We start from the raw sequence: 22,249 nt of genomic DNA on the forward strand, positions 1-22,249 counted from the left end.
TCTTGCTAACCAAAGAGATAAATATTTCATAAAGTTATATTTGGTACATATTATTTTAGAATCTTGCTTATTTCTAGCAATAACTAAAAGGAGGTATTTTTTGTTAATCTTCATAGTATTTAAACCATTGTTATGGCTACTGCATTTAAAATTGTGCTTAATATGATTAAAACTTAACATATCATGGTAGCCAATGTGGCAAGTTATTACCACATTATAACATTCATTATTAAGAGCAAGAATTTGTCAGCTAGACTTCTGGGTGTTCAAGTCTCTGCTGGTCACTTACTGGCTGTATGCCCTTGAGTGAGTTGTTTGCCTTCCCTGTTTCTTAGTTTTAGCATCTGTGAAATGGGAATAACACTACTAGATTGTGTTTGTAAAGACCTTCAAATGCTGTCTCTTTACAACTAGTGATGTAAATAGTACATGTGAATGAGCTGACTTTGTTGTTACATTTAATGAGCACAGGAACACTGCTAAGACATTCCACTATGGCTATAGTAAATATTCTTATGTATTGTTTTTCTTTCTGCTAGCTTTCCCTAAATCCAAGTGGGAGTGTGCAATTTTTGATTCTTATTCTGAGTCAATGCCAGCAAACCAACAGTCCTGTGACTTGAAACGGATGGAGGTAAAGAAATAAAACAAAAAACTTTCTCATGTTAATCAGGATGTGCGTAGAAGTAAACCATAGCTTATGTCTTCACAAACTATAGACAATGAGCAGTTAGAGCAAATCATTTTTATCACTCCCAATTAAAATCCTCTTTTCATCAGCACCACTTGCCACAGTCCCCATCACCACCCTCTTATGATCACTAGTCAATCTTATTATATGTATTTATTCATTGGGGGGGTGGGTACACAGGCTGTGACATCAGCATGGAGGACACAGGACAACTTTCCCTTTACAGTCAGTTCTTTCCCCTTACAATGTTGGACCCTGGGGATTGAACTCGGGTCCTCAGATTTGACAACAAGTGATTTCTGACCCACTGACCCATCTCCATGACTCCCACTAACTTTTCTGTTTCTAGTTTGGTCTATTCTAAGCATTTCTTATAAATAGGACAATGGTGGATGTGTGCTTTTGAGTGTCTTTTTCACTTAGCATAATGTTTTGAAAGTACTTCATTTATTTTTAGTATTGAATAGTTTTCATTGTATGGAAATGCTACATTTTGCTTATTTCTCCCTTCTTGTTGCATATTTTGGCTATTATAAACCTATATGAGTAAATTTTTCATATGGGCAAATTTGATTGTTTCTCTTTGGAATTGTTGGATTGTACCATAACTGTGCTGAACTTTTGAGGAACCACCAAACTGCATTATTTCAATTCTCCAACCAGGAATGTATAAGAACTCCTATTTCCTCATAGTCCTGATGGCCCTGGTTCCTGTCTTTTTCATTTTAACCATCCCAGTGGGATGCACTTGTGTCTCATGATGGTTTCAGTTTGAAAATGACCAGAGATGTTGAACATTTTTTATGTGCTTGTTAGCCATTTGTGTATTTCCATCCGTGAAAAAGCTATTAAAATCTTGTGTTCATTTTTATTTGCTTTTTGCTTACTTTAGGTGTTTTAAGCAAGTACTTTACCATTGAGCTATATCTTCAGTTAGATTTTTCAGTGACATTTTGGATTCATTTTGTCTGAATTGTTTTATTCTTAGACAATTTTCTTCTATAATGCAGTCAAGATGGGAGAAGACAGTAAAAGAAATGCACTATTAAGATACATTTTCTGGCCACCTTTGTATTGTCAACTGCTTGCTCTGTGAAGACTGGAGGATCATAAGTTCGAGGCCATTCTGGGTTATGGACTGATTTTAAGGCTAGCCTGGGAAACTGAATGAAACCCTGCCTCAAAAGAGAAGCGGAAAAGCACAAGAGATATTGTTTAATGGTATAGCCAGTTGCCTAGAATGCGGTGAGACTCTAGGTTCAATCCCCAGCACTATAAAAAAAGACATTGATAATTTATTGGAGATAATGGACTATGAATAGGAAATTATTTCTGGGGCTTTCATTGTACTGTGGAGAATCACCTCTTAGGATAGGAATGCATGCCATGTCAAACCAGTTAAAGGTTGTGTTAGCTATCCTTTCAGAAGAAACAGCTAAAATGTAGATGGAGACTATGTACTAGCCTACAGAAAAATGATACCATATAAATCAAAAAGTGAGAGGGCCTTGTGAGATTTCCTCCTTCCACATTGGAATGTCAACTGGTATTATCATTGGCTTACCCCTAGATGAAGAGCTACAGGAAATGAATGACTGCTAAGAGAGGGAGGATCAGCCTTCTCTTGGGACAAGATCCCCGATAGGTTACCCAGTCCCAAGTGGTCATCCCTAAAACATGTACATAGAAGCAACACTAAATGAACTTAACAGACTGTGTCATATATCCATATATTCATATGTTCATAAAAATAATTTTGAAAGAAGGAGAGGCCATGGATTTGAAAAGGAGTGGGGAGGACACAGGATTTGGAGGAGAGCATGTAAGAGAAATGATATAAAAACAGCACTTAGATATGAAATTCTCAAAACTAAATTAAAAATGAAGGGAAAGATTGGACCATCATGTACACAACTTAAAAGTAAAACACCTCTTTTAAGAAATGCATCTGAAGTTTCTTCCTGCATTATGGAATTTATACAATATCCATGAATGTATAATTCAGCTGCTGTTTGGTTTAAATGGACATTAGCCTGAGAAATGTTATAATTTTTGCTATTTTTTTTACTGAGAAAATATTTTCTAGTTTATCATATAACTCAGTGGATATTTGAGCTATCTAGTGGTTTCTCTGTAGTGATACATAAAATATTTTTACTTTAAAGTGATTTAATATATACTACATTATGATATAACTGTGACATTAACACTTGAAGAATCACCTAGCTGAGGCTTGTTAGACCCTTGATCAGGTTCCCACCTAGCAGGGCTATGACATTTATTTTGGAAACATTTAAAACTAGAAGCCTGTCTTTGAGTTCTTAGAAGTAAATGAAAGTTAGCCACTGGACCAAAGGCCTCTATGCTTTTAATCACCGTCCTTACATTTTTACATTGATCTCTGAGTTTCAGATCTATTTAAAATGTACCAAAGTGCATTTGATAACAAGTCATCCTGTCACTCTTCTTTCTGTCTACCTAGCCATTTTCCATTTTTAGATACCTTTGCAGACCTTGCACATAAAGATGGCACAAATATGAATATATTTTATCCTTTAACCACAGCAAAGGCCTTAGAATACACACTTTCCAGCTTCCTTGATGTTTAGTATATTAGTCTAGTAAGATCAGTAAAATTTCACGTTTTTGATGTTTTGATACATGTATAGAGACATACACACATTGTGAAGTCATTACCATTGTCAGGCCAAGTAGTTCTCCAGTCACCTTACACAATGGCTTTGTTTTAGTGGAGATTTAAGCTCTGCTCTCTGGGAAGTTTTTAAACACACTATACTATACTAATACTATAGTTAGAGTACATATTGGGAAAGCTTAGTACAGTTACTAGACTTTAAACTATTTGAAAACAATTCATAGTGATCAATTTGAGTATTCAATTAGTATACTGAGAACTTTTCTTTTTTTCTTTAATCAATTCACTTTATATCCCTATTAAAGCTTCCTCCTCTCTTTCTAGTTCCATCCTTTCAAGCCCCTTCCCCACTACCTGTCCTCCTTTTCCTCAGAAAAGGAGAAACACCTTATGGATATCAATCTACCCTGTTCTTATCTATGAGTTAGAGGAATGTAATGTTTTTTGAGTCTTTCTGTGTAGCCCTGGCTGTCATAGAAGCTACTATGTAGACCAGGTTGGCCTCAAACTCACAGAGATCTGCCTGCTCTTCCAGAGGACCTGGGCTCAATTCCCGGCACCCACATGGCAACTCACAGCTGTCTGTGACTACAGTTCCAGGGGAATCTGATATCCTCACACAGGCATACATGCAGTAAAAACACCAATACACATAAAAATGAAAATAAATCTTTAAAAAGTGTGTGTATGTGTGGGGGGGTTGCAACTGTGCCCAGCTTTAGGGGAAGTTTTTTATCTGCTCATCAATAAACATCTACAATGAGGAGGCTGGACATCCACTACATAACAGATCCTGGCAAGTACTCACACTGTAAGCTCACTTATCACAGCCTCTCCTGTTTGTGAAAAAGGCTTGAAAGGCCAGGTTGGTTCTTGGCTAACTGTACAAATGTTTAAAAAAATCCCTGCCTGACTCCTAGTCAAGATTCAAATTCAATGAAACATTCACTAATAAGCCTTGATTTGAATTTCTGTTTCTCAAATCTGTTTCTTTTCTCTATGTATGTAAATACTTTAGCGCAAATTTACTTCTACCTCATTAGGAAACAAAATTAATAAAGTAGATTAAATGTCAGAACTTATTGAAGATGTACATTTTTGACATTAACTATAAATTTTAAAACGTTTATTCATGTGTGATTATCATTTAATTTTTATTTCAACTTGTATATTTAATTTTCTTTTCCAAGAAGACATCTGTTAAAGACTTGGCTGACTTTCCTGTCCCTACCAAAGATGTGACTACTGGTGATGACAAACAAGGTAGGAAAAGAATTAGTTTTATTCTTATAAGGATGTCTTCCTCCATTTCCTCATCGATTTCTCCCAGAACAGCTTCTAGATCATATGAGGCCATTGGATCATATGGATACTCATTTGGATATATTGTGTAGTTTAAGTTGTTGTCATAAGCCTATAGTTCTCTAAACTTACTTTAGTTCACTTACTGCTAAAGTAGCAGTAAGATCTTTGTGTCTGAATCGCCTTAATTCATTGGTCATTGTTAATCTGAGGGTATTTTGAGGTATTATATTGGATTCTGGTCCCATAGTATGGAAATGGAAAGGATTGGAAGATTAATATTTAGTGTTGGCATAGATGATTTGGAAAACAAACAGCACTAATATACATCTGTATACAGGTCTAACCCATAAAGAAGTTCTTTCAGACAGAGTGCCAATCTTAAAGCTTTATCTGTTTCTCATAAGTCTTATGGATGCAAAGGTGTGATATGGAGGCGAGTTTCAATTTGCTTATTTTACTGAGTAGCTGCGAAGGTAGTCAGCACACTGTCCAGTGTTAGAGATACCCTCAGACATGGGACACATTGGCTTGTAATATCCACAAGTGCAGGAAGGACCCTCTCCTCTAAGGACCCTGCACTTTGTATGATCCTTCTATGACTTACCAGGTCCCTCCTCATATACTGTTTTACATACAGGCCTCACAAAACTAGTGCCTTTAAAATCACTCAACATTTAGAAATAAGCAATGAACTCAGGCAGGCAGTGTGAATGATCAACTTTCACAAAAAGAAAAAAAGACCTGGGACAGAAACCAAGAGTTTCCGTCTTAAGCCAGTGTTCCATCTGTTATATCAATTCACCACTCACAAGAAGTAGGAGAAGCCAATCTGAACTGAAGCCATTTCAGGTTTTACTGTTGAGCCCTGCCATTAATTCAGCCTCACAGAGACATTAAACATGGAAAAGAAGTTTTCCATCAAGCACTGAAGGTTTCATACTTTGTAGTTAAATGTTTGTTTAGCACATTCAAGTGGAACTAGACATTGTCTACAGCTGATCACTCTCATAACTTACAAGTCTTTGCCTCAGCTACAAAACTCTTAAAAAATATTAAAACATGGGTTTAAATCCCAAACATTCTCTTGTCATTGATTGACTATTAAGAAGGAAAACAAGAGAAATTTTAGATCCTTTTTGGTAATTCCATTCCTAACCACTAATGACATCTCTCTAGAAAGTTGAAATTAGGCCTTCCTTTTGTCTGTGGACAACCTGCTTTATGAGGTTTTCATTGTTCTAGAAATGCTATAGCAACTCTAGAGGTTTGTAAGACCTTTTTTTAAACTGATGGATAGGGATTATTTGTTTTAATATAATGTATCTCAGAAATCAAACTTCACAAGGCCTTTGTTTTCTTTCTTCTCCTTTCTCTTTCTTCTTCCTTAAACATGAAACAAAATACTACTAGCTTTGAAAAGTACTGTTAACGAATCCTTACCAAAGGACGTATCTGAGGATACAGGTAGGATGAAACCATTTTAATGTGTTTTCTATCCAATAATTTAATTGTAAAAACCTCAGCTGTTTGGTGACCTGAAGATTACTGTGTCTGTGATAGTGTGTCTGTTTGTGTCTCTAAATTTTTGGCTTGTGTTTTGTAAAACAAAAAGCCTTAGGTTTTCTACCGTCTCCCTCTCTTCAGATAGAGAATGACTTTAGGCTCTGAGTTTAAATTTCATTCAGTTTGAATTTAGAAGTATCAAATTGGGACAGTAATTTAGATAAATGCCTGTGCTTTATGTATAAAGAACTCATAATGTAGATTAACTAGAGGCCCAGAGTTGGTATTTTCATTGCCTAAGTGTCAGTCTCAAATATCGTTATAATCTTTTTCTACCAGGAAGGTACAGCTCAAACATGGAGTAGATTCCAAAGAGAAAAAAAGAGAAAGTTATGAAGTCAGTTTCTTGTCTGGAAAACCATAGAGAATTTCTGGGCCTATGCTTCCAACTCTTTCTTTTAAACCTATTTATTTATTTAATTTTATGTGTGTATATGTATATGCCTGAGCATATATATGTGCCTTATATATGTGCATTACTCATGGATGTCAATAAGCAGCGTTGGACCCCTGGAACTGGAATTACAGATGGTTGTGAGCTTCCATGTGGGTGCTGTGATCTAAACCCAGGTCCCCTTCAAGAATAGTAAGCTATTGTATAAAAGCAAAAAGGAAAAGGGGTCATGGGATAGGGGTTTTCTAGGGAGGGGAATTGGGGAAAGGGGATGGCATCTGAAATGTAAATAAAATATCCAATAAAAAAAAGAATAATAGGCTATCTCTCTAGCCCCCTTAGCTCTCTCTTAATAGAGATATCACTGAAGCAAGATAAACTCTGTTAAAAATCAAGTGGCTCCAGAGAAAGCATTTTTTTTAGATCTTTGATTATGAAGATTAGAATGAAGTTTCTTCTTTCTTCTTTATTATTATTGCTCTTGGATATTTAGAATGTAAATACTGTTTCTTATGGATGACTAACCATCATCCTGAGCTTATTTGTTTAAAGTTGCAACAAAGGAATCAGTAGAACTTATGCTTATGTTTCCCAAATACTAAGTTCATGTGAAGTTTAAAAGCAAAGGTAGGATGGAGAAAGAGGCAGTAGGAGGGGATAGGAAGGACTGGACAGAAGAAATCCCAGTCCCCAGGTAAGTCTGCTATGTGGCCTATTTGGAAAGCACTACCTCCAAAAAGCAATGCTGCAAAATAGGAAATTATGATGGTAAATCAATCATGACTCTAAAGTCGGTGGGAATTCTCAAGCCTGATTTTGACTTTTGAAACGTATTTGGGTCTATTCATCACAGGGGAAATGTTCTATTTGTATAGGCCAATTCTAAGCATCTCTGATTTCGGATGTTAAGGTAGGTGCTTTGTAAAATTTGTGACATGGTATTAATAAAAGCTATTTTAATTTGAAGTTAAATGAATGCTTCTCCTATAGGCTTTGAGAATCCTACGTTTTTCTATTTGTTCCAGAGATTTCAGCATGAGATCAAGTGTTTTGTGAGGCATGAGCCTTTGTTTTTATTTTTAATATTCTTTGACTAGGATTTGGTACCACCAGATAAAACCTAACAGGTGTGCCACAGCACATGAAGTATATCTAAATTTGTTTTACATTGCCTGGGAACATGCTGTGTGGTTTTTTGATTTATTCTTCCTACTGCTGCCCCCTTCTGGATATGATGCAATTCCTCATCTCAAACATATTTAATAGCCTGTTTCCTGGGAAGTCACCACAGCTTCCCCCTGGGAGATAGGAGAGTCACAAGATGGTAATTATAATTTTGGTAGTCAATGTACTGGAGACAGTTCCTCTCAGCTCCACTGCAGGCTTTTAGGTTAATCATTAGGTCTGTGTCATCTTCCCTGTCTCATTTCCTGGAAAGATGATAAAAGATAACATGCCTGGAGTGTTCCAGGAAGTTGTCATTTTCCCCTCTCTCCAGCTAAATGAGAAACTGTGATCCATCCATTGGCTTTTGCTTGAGCTTGTAACATAGTGTGCCCTTGCCATTTTTGCAGATACTCACATGCACTGGGGAACTGAGTCGGTCTGTTAGGGTGGTGGATGGAAGACTTAACTTAGACTGGTACTGCTGAGGCTTTTGTAGTCTGAAACCTGGGCCAACTTACCAAGCTGTACCTTGGATACATCTTTGCAGGTAGAGAGGAAAAGTATGTCTCCGCTCTGCTTATTATTACTGTACATGGTGGTAATACTGCTGGTAGCAGTGAAAGTGATGTGGTGGATGATAGATGAGGGGTACCAAGTCATTAGGGAGTGAAGATTCCTTGTTAAACATTTCCAACATACTTTCACCCTTTCAGTTATTGAATGCATATGTATTAGTAGAGTCTAAGACGTGTCATGCCTCATGTTTCAGTCTAGCCTAATTCAACTACACACAGTGCATGGTAGTAGTTGTCATTTTGCTTCTGGATCATGACGAGGTGTACCTGCGCAGTATGGTCTCTAGACTGCTGTGGGCAGTTCCAGGTGTTCCGTTGCTAGTGAGCAGCTCACGGTCCTTCTGCATCGAAGCATTTCTTGCCTTCTGCTACCTGCTCCATCTCTACCTCTTTTTATCTTGTAAGGAATTAAATTCAGAATCCAAATGTTCAGGCCTAGAATATTAGGGACCTTTATTTATATCCTCTACAAAAGGAACTGTTTGCAGTTCTGCAGGACATTCACATTCCTAGGACTTCAACCTTCTTATTTGTCTCTGTGAGAGAGGGATTTGTTTACCAGGTGAGGAAAGGGCAGCTCAGCTGGTTAGTGATGTGGCTAGGGGGAGTACCTGGGGTCTCTGGACCCCAGCCTGGTCTCTGTTCCTTCCTTCATTGCTCATCCACACCCCTACTACATTTGTCTGTCTGCTTGTCTGTCTATCTCTTATTAGCAGAGCTAACCCTTCCTTCCACACCCATCCCTGCAGCAGCACAAAGATAATGATAAAGACAAATGACAAAGGAGTTAATGGTGGGTTGGGAAACAGTGTTTTACTATGGCTAGGACTTTTGCTACTGAAATATTTCTGGAAAGCAGTGAATTCTGAAGGAGAAGAGGAACATGGAAGAGCAATGGTAAGCCTACTCAGAGGCTGCCTCCAACACCGCAGTGACTCTGGTCGCAGGTTTGCCTCCTAGCTCCAGGGCAGTCTCTTTGGCTGAGGAGAGTTGCCTTTCTTTGCTTCCTAGAGTTTGGTAGGAAGTAGGGAGGGCTTGTTCCTTCTTTGCCTAGGTATGTGTGCATGGTATGAACAAGGAGAGTCTTAGTCTTGTTGGCTTTTCCATACTTTTGTTGGTGAGGAGGGGACTATGACAACATTTCATTTTGAAGTTGAGACTTGCTTGATCTCTCTAGGTTAGGAGAAATGGCTCTTTTTGTAATGCAGCTGACCACATGTAAGGAAAGGCTCGCTCTCTGGGGAGTTTTCTTTGTGCCTTGCTGGCATTTATGAGAATTTTCAGCTCCTTTTCTTCCTTGCTTGTCTAACCCAAGGGTTTTAATGATCATCGTCAATCTATGCTGCTTCATACCAGAGGAGGCTTTTATCTCGGGAACAGTGAAAATGAGGACGGAAGAGTGCAGCATGACATTTTCTTTTGGATAAATATGTGAAACAAAGAAGCAAATTATATTCTCCCCATAGCACTCTTCCTGTGGATTTTTATGATAAAAAATTGCAGTGTTTGCAAAACCATAGCAGAGCTCTGAGGTTTTAAAGGCACCTTCTACAAAGAAGTGGAAACACAAAAGAGGACTGATGCTTTTGTGTTTCTAATCACTCCCATTACTTCTGATGGGAATGTGGGCTCCGTGGTGATTGGTACCGAGTACATGAGCTTCTGATTTAGGTTTGATGAGGAAAAGTATGGTTGAAACACATTTTAATCCATAGTATTCTTTGTATGATTTGGTAACAGAGACAGGGGAACAAGAGTATTCTCTCTCTCTCTCTCTCTCTCTCTCTCTCTCTCTCTCTCTCTCTCTCTTTCTGTATAGAGGGAGGTTTTTGAGATAGGGTGTCAATCTGTAGTTTAGCCAGACTATTCTGGAATTTACCATGTAGCCCAGTCTGTCCTCAAACCCATGGCGATATTCCTGAACCAGCTTTCCAAGTGCTGGGATCATAAGCGTGAGCAGCCACACCCGGCTATGGGTATTTTCTTATAGGAAAAGCTGCACACCATTTTCCTTTTTTTGTAAGAGCTCAGCCTTCTCATGACCATGGTAACCATGGTGCTCTGTGCATGCACACACATATGTACACACGCGCGTACATATACATGCATGCACACTTGTGCACAGGATCATTAAATTAGTCTTGGTTGGCCTAACTCAATATATAGACAAGGCTGGCCTTGAACTTGTGGCAATTCTCCTGCCTCTGCTTCTAGAATCCAGGTATTAGCTACTACATCTGACTCTGGTAATATTATATAGTTAAAGAAGATATGCAGCTAAGATATATTCCTAACCTTTGTGGGAGACTGGTTTCAAGTCTATTATTAGACTATCATGAGAGACCAAGAAGCCCTCAGGTGGGAATCTATCATTATATAAAAAGGCAAACTCTTAAGTGGGTTGTCTTTTTATCTTGGAATGTCTCCATTAATCCATTTAGACTTGAGAATGGCCTTTCAGTGTTTCAATAAAAGAAAACTTGCTGGACTTCTTTCCCTCTCTTGCCTTTAACTTTAAAAATAAAATAAGAATTATCATGGTGTGGAAGCCCCTGCATTCTCACATGGGTACCTCAACCTCAGTTTTGCTTGTTGCTGTGTTCTGTACTAGCCCAGGTACTATTCACTAACCTGATTAGCTGACAAATGAGAAGCCAAGCAACCAACAGATAATCTTTTGTTTCAGCAACTTCTAAGGACTGCAACAGTCTCAAAGCAAGACCAAGATCCAGGTAGTGTTTATTTAATTTCTAGTGTTTATTTAATTTCTCACTTGATGCCCTTTGTGCATTTTCCCTGCCTAGAAGTAAATCAAAACCCCCAAAATCACATCCAAATTACTATCTGGTTTACCATTAGATTTGAATCTAAAGATGTGGGCCATTCCACTTCTTGAGAGTGGAATGGCCCACATAGTGATGCTGGAAAGCCTTTTACTCTTTGTGGGCATTAGTGCTAGAAGATTGTGGCTATTGTTATCTGGACCCCTGACAGAAGGCAGTTTATGTAACATGACTGAGCTGGGGTAGGATGATAAGTAGTAGAGGGGTATAGCTTTGTTAAGAGGGAACCAGGGTGAAAAGGTAACAACTCAAGTTTCTGTGAATGTGAACATCTAAACAGTAAGAACTCTGGAGCAGAAAGTCTATAGAAGGGAAAATGTTTATGGTGACTTCAAGGAGACACTGGGCTTCAGGTAAGCACTACCTAGAATCTGTTTGAGCCATTCTTAGTGCCCTTTCTCAGCTTCACAGTTTTAAATAGCTATCAACAAAAGAGGGAGAATCAAGAGAACAGAGTTGTGGCTGTTATCAGACTTGGAAGAGAGGAGCAGAGGGGGAATACAGAGACACTGAAAGAGCCCACTGAAGACAGGAAATATTGTGGCCACTTTTAAGCAGTAGAGCTGTAGTGTAATATGGGCTACCATGTGGTTGGTTGGTTGGTTGGTTGGTTGGTTTTTGTTTGTTTGCTTTGCTTTGCTCTAACTCTCAGTGACTTACTTTCCTCCTTCCCTTCAGCTCTTCCATACCACTCCCCACGTTCATTTAAACTGTTTCCTATTTTATGCTCTTGAAAATTAAGGAATACTATCTGAATAGAAATCAAAGAATTTAGGATTCATTTTCTTGTTCATATAAGTCATAGATACTTACATTAGTATATATTTTAAACAACAATTAATTTGAGTAAAAAGAAAAGTATGGTCTGTACTAGCTTTGGGATATGGAAATCATAATATTAACCCACTTTTACAATAAGAAAGACCTTCCATGAATTGCAGAAATGAGCTGATGTATGTATACTATATTAGCCACAAATTGAACTTCATAAATATGGCTTTGATATATACCATATTAGCTATTAAATTGAACTTCATAAATATAGCTTTTTGCTGAGTTCTTGTTTCCTCCCACAGTGAGTGAAAGTACAAAATCCTAAAGGTAGTAATGATCTGGACAAATTTAATATATTATTCTTTCAGAGGTTGGCCTCCTGGTCCAATATAGATAAATTTTATTTTCCTTATTTCTAACAGACTATTTACTGATAAATAAGAATGTCCTACTATCCTTATTCTCATTTGTCAAGTAGTAAGAACTTGTAGAAGTATAAGGGTAAGAGAAAAAAATGACCATTCTGTTAGGATGTTGTCCATCATTTTGCTAATCCCTTGCACATTATGTTTTACCTGGTCATAGTCATGCAGTCTTACTTATTTGGTATTCATTACTTTTCCATGTAAAAGTATAAAAATAAAGATTATATACAGAAAGGAGGTATAGGATAGTATGGGATAGTATGGGACAGTATGGGATAGTATGGGATAGTGTGTATGTATATGTATATATATAATGTACATATATGATTATGGGATAGTATGTATATGTGTGCACAAGCATGTGCATGCTCACACAAACTATTACACTTACATTTCTATACCCATTCTTTCGTCCTTGAGTGGAACATGTCCCCAAAGCTGTACATGGCATCGAAATTTTTTTTCTTAAACTTTTTTTTCTAAACTTAGAGTTCTAGTTCTTAAGCTAGAACTCTAGCTTACTTTATAGAGCAATTGTTGATTCCCTTTGGTTGCGTTTGACAGAATTAGAGAGCTTTTCTTTTAATTTTTGTCTTTGTTTGCCTTGTCTGTCTAGCCAGATTCAGTACAAAGATAGACCAAAGAGAATTCCCCCATACCATTATTATGGCTGTCTTAAAGACTGCTTCCTTGTAAGACAAAACCTGTAGACACCACAGAGAAACCTTGAGAAACTTTTGTTTTTGGAAAAGAAAAACCTTGTCTAGCAACAGTTAAGTATGAATTGAACTTCATGGGACCTTGCCCCTCCCTGCTGAACTACTGGTTACTGATGGAGTCTGGAAAAGGAGCAGCCATTGTGTCTAGCTGTACATCCCCAAGGAGTTCAACAGGCACAAATGGATAGTTCCAAGCTCATAGTCATACACACAAACCTCAGTGGGAATAATAAACACAGAAACAAAACAAAATAACAAGCAAAAAACCTCATGAATGTGGGAAGGAGACTTGGGAGGAAGTAGGGATAATAGAAATGGGAGGTCTCTTAGAGAAGGGACTGTAATAGTCCAAGTGCACATTACACATGTATGAAGTGGTCAAAGAACAACTTTACCAAAACTCAAGGAGTTTAATAGCCATTGAACAACTCTAATTTAGGAAGAACTGTTGCCATAGCTAATTACAAAAGCCAGGTTCCTCAAGGTAATTTCTCAGATGTATCTTGCTTCAGAGGTAATTTTCTGCTTTCTGCTTTGACACGAAGTCAGCTGAGAAAGTGAACAGAAGAGATGGACACATTTCTCCATGTTTTTCCTGATCACCATATTGGGAACCTGTCCTTATCAATAAACCAAAAAGTATGGTGTTGAATTAACATAGAAAACAAGTATGTTGCCAATATCCTAGCAACTACTCCAGGAAGATTTCTTCTCTGCTTCATAAGCATTGAACCAACACCTTAAAAACGGAAACAAACAGATTGGAGTTTGCAACATTCTGGCTTTTCTTCCAATTTCTTTAAATGTTATTATTATAGTGTCAGAAGTCACCAAATTAGCTGTGCTTTGCTACACTTTAAAGAAAATTAAAATTAAGCCTTTGCTTTGAAAATTTCCATAAAACCCTTATTTCTCAGGGCAAGGCTGGCTAACTTCCTGAAGCTGATTGCTGTGTTTTCCTTTCTGAAGCATCATTTATGGCATAAGCCTTGTGTTTGAGTTCTTAGTTAGTGTGGCTGTCTCAATTCCACATGTGCCTGTGATCACATTGTGAGTAAACCAGGGTTTTAATCAGTTAATATCATGAAGCCCTTTTCCTAATACACAGAAGGATGCAAGCTGAAAGACTTACACATTGTTCTTATTAGCAACTATCACAGAAACTGATTTGAATTTATACAAAACATTTTTTGAGAAATTGTAAATTTAGGCCTATTATAAGGGCAAAAAATCCCAATCATGGCTGGGTTTGGACAATTATTATGCACAATGGCATTTAAGGGACAGTAGAATTTCAGTTGCTTTTGGCACCTTGTCTGTTCTCTGCAGTCATTTTGACTTTGGGATAATTTCTGTTTCAACCCAGCTTCAGGGAATAAAGCTCTGCTCTTTTCCCTCTGACCTTCCCTTATTTTGCTACAGATCTTATTCTAGCACCTCCATAGAAGAGGCCATGAAAAGGGGTGAGGACCCTCCCACCCCACCACCACGGCCACAGAAAACCCATTCCAGAGCCTCCTCCTTGGATCTGAATAAAGTCTTCCAGCCCAGCATGCCAGGTGAAGTGTCCCTCTGCATCCACCCAAATTATTCCCTTTCCTGTTGGAGCCAGTCTATGTCTCTGCTGCAAAGGCCTCTGTGTGTTAGGGAAAAGAGCAGACAGACCTGGCAACTTTCCTTGCCATGCAAGTCTTTATGTTGCTGTGATATTCTTGGGCAGGAAAATATCCCAGACAGATACATAGCATATGGGTCTGGAGACTTTCCCACACTGCTGAGAATCAAGAATTATGAAGTTCTTTTTTTAACTAAGACAATAAAAATGCTTCAATGCCAGACAGCCCACTGTGAGCCTGCTTGACTGCAGCCTTGTCCTTTATATCATGGTAATTTTAAAATAATATCAGTGGTAGTTTCCTGAGACATTGGATGGTTCTTTGAGGTCAGAGCTCAGTGATCAGCACCTGGCCAGAACCTTCTATGGTAGTTTATCCTTTTGTTCTTAGGGTTTAATTCAGAAGACTCCAAATCTGAATGATGTTTGGGTGGTAGGTAGAGGGTATAGTGCCCTGGGCCTTGTGGATGGGCTGCTTTGAAGTTTCTAGGAATTATTTTTGAGCCAGCAGCTATAGCTGCACTGGGGCGGGAGGTGTCAGAGAGGATTGCTTTTCCCCTTACTTCCTGTGAGATAGGGTGTGTCCTCTAGGAAAGCTGGGGAACAAAATGTAGGAGACATGCCTTTGCTTCAGTACAGGTGACAGCAGAGACAGCATTGTCTCAGATATCATGTGGGGAGCTACAAGGGCCTTTCTACTGATGTACGTAGGCAAACTATCATTGTGATTTCTTGAAATGGTTTCTTGATCTGTGTGCTGTTTAAATCAAAGCAGACTTGGCTGCTAGTGATGTGTAGAGTTTTACTTTTTTTCTAAAGCTCAGAGTCTCATTGGCTCTCACATAGCATGACCTCAGTGTCCTGGCAGAGCTCAGGATGTTTCACTTGTTCTAATAAATACTCTCCTCATAGTGAAGGAAATTATAGATTGTTTTTTAATATACTCAAATCGAGACCTCTTCATGAAACTGATTCTCTGCAAAGAGTTCATCAGATAAAAATTTCTCTTAAATCTTTCTTTATACTTTGTTCCAAATTCTGACATACTTTCGAAGTGATTGGTCTTTAGGGTAAGAGTAGCCAAAGCAGCCATAGGTGGTGATGTTATGAAATTTTCACATGGATATAAGATTAGGAGAAGACTCTACTGTGATTGCAAAAGACTAAAATAATATTGATAGCTGTGTCAGTGTCTCTCCCTTACATGGACTGAGAATGGAAATGTATGTGCATCTCTCAGTGTATTTGGAGCATGGGTAGATGCTTTTTGCCTGTTTGTTTTTCAGTGAGTGAGCTAGTCTTTTGCCCCAGATTCTTTATCTTTAAAGTAAGTCCAATACAAGCTCCTTGGGATTGTAAGGCTTTGGTTAGTTGATAAACATACTTCAAATGTTAGCCTGTTTGGACTATATACCTTAATATGTACACAAGGCTCACATTTCCATGGCTGAAAAGTTCCATGGGCAGCCCTGATACTTTGTGAGTGATGAGGATAAAGCCCTAGGACTTCCTTGATGCTAGTGGATAGTTCTGTGATTCTTCCTAGAAAGTTTTTCAGAAGACTTCCAGAATGACCAGACTAGGGTTTAGTCTATCATAGCACCCATTTGTTAACAAATCTTACAGTTTTCTATCCTCCTGCTCTAACTTTGCCCATAGCCATATAAGATGCACTTTCAAGTTCCCATCTTGAGGCTGCTTTAGGGAGATTCTGAATTTAGGCAGTGTTTTTAAGATCTTCAGTATTAGTGACATGTATTTCTTGATGAAAAGTATTTTGGTTTGATAAATGTGTTGGAGAGAACTCCTTCATTATGTTTAGCTAAAACTAATAGTTGTATTAAAAATAGCTAATGGGGTACTAGGAAAGATGACCCAGTTGTTAAGAGTCACTGTTCCAGAGGGATCTAGGTTCAGTTTCCAGCACCCACATGACTGCTCATAAGACTGTAACTCTAGTTCCAGGGGATCCAACACCTCTTCTGGCCTCCATGGATACTGAATGTATGTCGCTCACAGACTTAAATGCAGGCAAAGTACATGCACACATATGATGATGATAGCTGGGCAGAGAGATCTGCATTCATAACCCACCAGAGTAGTCTAGAACTTATAGGGGAATCCTGCATCAGTCTCTTAAGTACTGGAATCCAGCTTACACAAAAGGCTTACAGAAATGAACTTTTAACAAGCAGTTTAAACTTATCTCATGAGGAATAGAATGTTTCTATAGTATAAAAGGCAGGTGTTATCAATGTGTCTTAGGTTTCTATTGCTGTGATATAGCCCTGAGATCAAGGGAACTTACAGAAGGGCTTATAGTTCCAGAGGAATAAGAGTCCATCACCATGGTAGTTGGAAAAGTGTGGCTGTAGGCAGGCATGATAACTGGAACAGCAAGCAGAAAACTGGTGGCTTACATCTTAAAGCACAAGCAGGAAACAGAGAAAACCGAAAAAGCATAGGCCCTTAAGCTCTCAAAACCTGTCCTCAGTGACGCACTTCCTCCAGTAAGGCCACATTTCTTAGGCCTGCCTAAACAGGGCCACCAACAGGGCCACCAACAGGGCCAGGTATTCAAATGCCTGAGAATAGGAGGGACATCTCACTCAAACCACCATACATTGCATCTACTTAATTTGCTTCTGTATTAGTTCATTCTTACAGAAAAGTACAAGAGGTTTTCTAAATTGCATATAATTTTATTATGTAATATGTTTCTAGAAAATATTTAAAATGTGATGAACCAGAAATGCCTAAAGTAGAGAGAGACTAAGCATACCAGAGGAGTCTGCCTAAGAGAACTTATATGATCATGCTCATTGCACTTGTCTTTAGACTTCACTTTTAGACAAACAGGATCAGACTACACTTGCTGTTCCATGTCCTGTCCTTTTCAATTAGCCTCCCCCACCCTATTTTCGTGAAAAAAAAAAAGTATCATTCTTTTTAATGCATGCATGATATGGATGTAAAATAGTTGATTATACATTGGTGGGAAAAAAAATCTCCCCAACAGACACAAACCTTCTTTTCCTCCCCCACAATCCTACTTTGCTCTTAGGATTAACCGAGGCAAAAGTTATCAATGATTTCAAATCTACACTTACCTTTTCTCACTAATTGCTTTCTTGTGTTAAATCCCAAATGTAAGAATTTTGGGACCAAAGGCTAGATGATTACAGCACAGATGTATATTGCTAGACTTCTGCAGAAAGTCCATGAGCTTGCTTTATTTCTCAAATTGTCTCCTGTAGGTAGGGTGGCTAGAAACGCTGAGGGTTCCTCCAGCTGTGGGTAGTTGTGGCTGGAGAAGCAGAGTTCCTCATGCCAGGCTGTGGGTAGTTGACTGGGAACGCTCTGGGTTCCTCCAGGGGTAAGTTAGGCATGGCTGTTGTGGCTCCACGGTTCTTCATGGCACAGCCCCAATGACAGGAGAAAGTCCATGGGTTTTTACTGGCTTTAATGTCATGGTGGATGGTGGATGGATCTGGATGCACCCCCCCCCCCAAAACAAAACAAAACAAAACCCAGGGCAGACCTGAGTTAAATAGGGAGGGAGAGAGGGGGAGGGGCTGGGGAAGAATGCTTAATTGGTTCCACTCTCTGGCCTTCAGGTACCTCATTAGTATGTAAATCTCTCTAGGGCCCGAGGCCTATTCCTCCTTACTGTTGGCATTAGACCTCTCTGTGGGAGGGGTTGTTGGAGGGCTGAAGCTAAATGAAAAGAACCAGGGCCTGGGAGCAGAGCTGAACTCCTGCTGTCCAATTAGGTTCCAGGGCTCCAAGCTCGTGCTCCTGCTCGACCAAGCACCCAGATGCTTCTCACAGCCCATGGCCCCACAGTCTCCATGTGTCCCCTACACCCTCAAGCATCAGTTTTCCTCTTTACTTCTGCAGAAAGCCCATGAGCTTGCTTTATTTCTCGAATTGTCTCAGTGTATCCTCTACACCCTCAAGCATCAGTTTTCCTCTTTTTGACTATAGGCAAAAACTTTCCTGATTTCATTTAAGTTGAAGCATTTTTTCCACACTATTATTGGCCATTATTCATCTTTTGTGACTCATCTGCTCTGTTCATCTAGCTTCGGTTGACTAATCACAGGTATCATTTACTATATTTTTTCACCTATTCTAAGAACTTCTTGTGCTTCTCTTCTCCAAGGTATGTGAAAATATCAACATGGCAGTGGATAGCTGATATGGTCTGCCACTCTTCTAGATCCTTATTCCTCCAGTCTCTCCTTCTGCTAATTTTGTCTTTTAACACAGTCTATCTGGGTTGCTCTGTTTATAAAAACAGGAATAAGAAAAGGTATGGGAAAGAAGGGGAAGATGGTTTGAGATGAAGCAAGATATTGACTTGAGTGGAAAAAAAACCAAAGCCTTCTTTAAAAGATGGGGCCCACAGGGTGGTGGAAAGCTGTGTGTGCCGCCAAGGTATGAAGAGATAGTAGCTTAAAGAGTAATGATAATATGGAAAAGAAATTGGATGGAGGGACTAGAGAAATGGCACAGCAGCAAAGATCACTGGATAATCTATCTAGTACTCAGTACTCATTGTGGAGGTTTGAATATGCTTGGCCAAAGGAGTGGCACTATTTGGAGGTGTCACTGTGGGCACAGGTTTTAAGACCCTCGTCCTAAATGCCTAGAAGCCAGTCTTCTAGGTGTCTTCCAAACAAGAGGTGAAACTCTCAGCTCTTCCAGCCGCATGTCTGCCTTGATGCTGCCATGCTCCTGCCTTGATGATAATGGATTGAATCTCTGAACCTGTAAGCCAGCCCCAATTAGATGTTGTCCTTTATAAGAATTGCCTTGGTCATGGTGTCTGTTCACAGCAATAACTCTACGACACTCATATAACTCCAATTCCAGAGGATCCAACACTCACTTTGGACTTCCATGGACACTAGGCATGCATTTGGTGCACATATGTACATGTAGGCAAAACACTCATATACATAAAAAAGAAAGTAAATCTAAAATTAAAAACATTTTAAAAAGGCTGGAGAGATGTCTCAGCAGATGACTGCTCTTCCAGAGGTCCTGAGTTCAATTCTCAGCAACCACATGGTGGCTCACAACCATCTGTAATGGGATCGGATGCCCTCTTCTGGTGTGTCTGAAGACAGCTACAGTGTACTCATACAAACAAAATAAATAAATAGTTCTTTTTAAAAATTAAAAAAGAAGCCTGGTATGGTGATGTACTACTTTAATCCTAGTTCTTAGGTGTGTGTGTGTGTGAGGGGTCAGAGGTAGGTGGATCTCTGTGAGTTCAAGACCAGACTATTCTACAAAGCAAGTTTAAGGCCATCCAAGGTTACACAGTGAGACCATTACTTAAACAAAAACAACCAAAAAAGGAAGGAAGGAAGGAAGGAAGGAAGAAAATGGAGAGAGAATGCTAAGAAGCAAGCATGCAAGAGGAAATTAAAAGAAAGATGAGCTAGTTAAAAAGAGTAATGTTTATATTGAACAAGAAGCAACAATGTATAAAAATGGCAAGTTTGCAAATTCAGGACAATAGACTTCAATTTTGAGAATTACAAAGAAAGTATTGATTGTAATTTACAGGAGTTCTAGGAATAGGCAACAAACCAGTGTGGGCTTTCATTGGAGAAGGTGATATAATCTGATCAGATAATTTGTTATATCTAGTCCTGGTCTTAAAGCCATCTACTCAACAGTCTCACACAACTGCCATCTTTGAAAGACAATATAAATGTATGAGGGTGAGCCAGCCACATGCATGCACAAATACACAAGGAAATGTAAAAATCATGCAGGGTGTGATACAGATCTACAAAATCTAGAGGCAGTCAAGCCTGAGGCCTGTTTGATGATGATTTGGTTTTGTAGGTCTGCTATTGTAGCCATGAAACATCTATTACTGAAATTCCTATAAGAAAAGTCACATGCTGAGGTCAATCCTTTTTACAATTGAACTGGATTTTATCATTACAATGGTAAATCTTTATTTATCATTACAATGGTAAAAAAAATTTTCCATGAAATGTTTTTTCCCCTCCTCTACTGGATGGAACTTCCCCTCCTTCCACTTTTTACTCTGACTTGTTCTTCCAAAGCCATGCCTAAGGTTTACAGCATGTGGTTTCCATGGTTATATGGTAAAGAGCTTGAATTCTGCCTTTATCACAACAGTCCTATCTATTCTTGTTATTGAGAATTCTGGCAGAAGCACAAAGATTGTGAGGAGTTATAGCTACCCTTTAAAAATTTAGATTAGGGACTTCCACCACTTCCCACCCTCACCAAGGGAACAAAAACTGACCCATGGATACATCTAGCTATGAATCAGGGTAGTTGTTTTCTAAGGGCACCATTTTACTTTAAAAGAGGAGGGTGGATATTGATGAACAGCCTTTTCTACCAAACCCCATATGGCCTCATCCATTAAGAGGCACACATTAAAATCATTCTGATGCCTGAATAAAATTCTTACAACATGAATGGTTCCCACCAGGGATGATGGTTAGTGTTATGTTCCAGCTAGACAAAAATCTAGACCTTGGAAGGGAGTGTCAGTGAAGGATTGTCTAGATTAGGTTGTTTTGTGGGCATGATGTGAGAAGGTCCTTCCTACTCTGGAGAAACCATTCACCAATTGGGATCCTGGACTGTGTGAAAGGAGATGGGGATTGAACAGAGGAAGATATTTGTAGCTCTCTGCTTTTTGACTGGGGGTGTGATGTGACAGGTTGCTTTAAGTTCCTGCTGTTGTGACCTCTCTGTTATAATGGACTGTAATCTGGAACTGTGAGCTATGATAAGCCCTTTCTTCTTTAAGTTGCTTTTGTCAGAGTGGTTTTTTTAAATCATAGGAAAAGAAAATAAAGATGCTACCTTTGCTTTAAAAATATAATAAAATTCATCCCATAATTAAAATTACAGTGCATCCATACCATAAAATGAAGTTCTTTAAAAGAATGATGTCTATGTACTACTTAGAAAACATCTGAGATAAATTAAGCAACACAGACACATTGCAGAATATTTGTGCTTGTAAATGTATAGACAATTCCAAGAAAAATACTTTTATTTGTTTTTGAGATAGGGTCTCGAAACCTGTAACCCAGGTTTGCCTGATTCTACCTTTTAAGTACTGAGATTACTGTGCCTGTCTCGGGACAACTGATATGTGATGCTTGTCTCTATGACCAGAGACAGGAATGAGAGACAGTCCTACTTTTCATTCATTCTTCCAAATGTTGCCTCATATATGAATATTACTTATTATGCTGTAAGATGTAACAGTGGTACATGGGAATCCAGAACTATTTTTCCTGGCTAAATTCACCCATCACAAAGTTGCTTACTATTCCAGGCTATCTTTATAACCATCTGCTACCACCTCCTGGAATGCAGCTGAAATGACAGAAGCATTCTAGAGCATTCTTTCAGGTACTGCTATATTCTTCAGATTACTTTTCTGTTCTTCAGTATAGGGGACTGGGAGACTTCCATAACTTCTGGCTGTGAGATGTTTGCTCAGGTA

At 38.7% G+C, this 22,249-nt stretch overlaps 1 protein-coding gene across 11 annotated transcripts in view; it reads left to right on the forward strand.

The window, feature by feature from the left end:
- The window catches only part of Reps2 (RALBP1 associated Eps domain containing 2), a 226,836-nt gene that overhangs the window by 117,610 nt on the left and 86,977 nt on the right, over positions 1–22,249 (forward strand). For 2 of the 11 annotated variants that reach the window (XM_034485279.2, XM_034485280.2), the window contains exons 9-13: positions 540–634; positions 4,538–4,610; positions 6,063–6,116; positions 11,038–11,083; positions 14,535–14,671. In XM_034485279.2, coding sequence (XP_034341170.1) covers positions 540–634; positions 4,538–4,610; positions 6,063–6,116; positions 11,038–11,083; positions 14,535–14,671 — 405 coding nt within the window. The remainder of the gene's footprint in view (positions 1–539; positions 635–4,537; positions 4,611–6,062; positions 6,117–11,037; positions 11,084–14,534; positions 14,672–22,249) is intronic. The other 9 variants (XM_034485281.2, XM_034485282.2, XM_076918709.1 and 6 more) reach the window with 5 other exon arrangements.

The sequence above is a fragment of the Arvicanthis niloticus genome, chromosome X, assembly GCF_011762505.2.
Source record: "Arvicanthis niloticus isolate mArvNil1 chromosome X, mArvNil1.pat.X, whole genome shotgun sequence".
In the NCBI taxonomy this organism is placed as follows: domain Eukaryota; kingdom Metazoa; phylum Chordata; class Mammalia; order Rodentia; family Muridae; genus Arvicanthis; species Arvicanthis niloticus.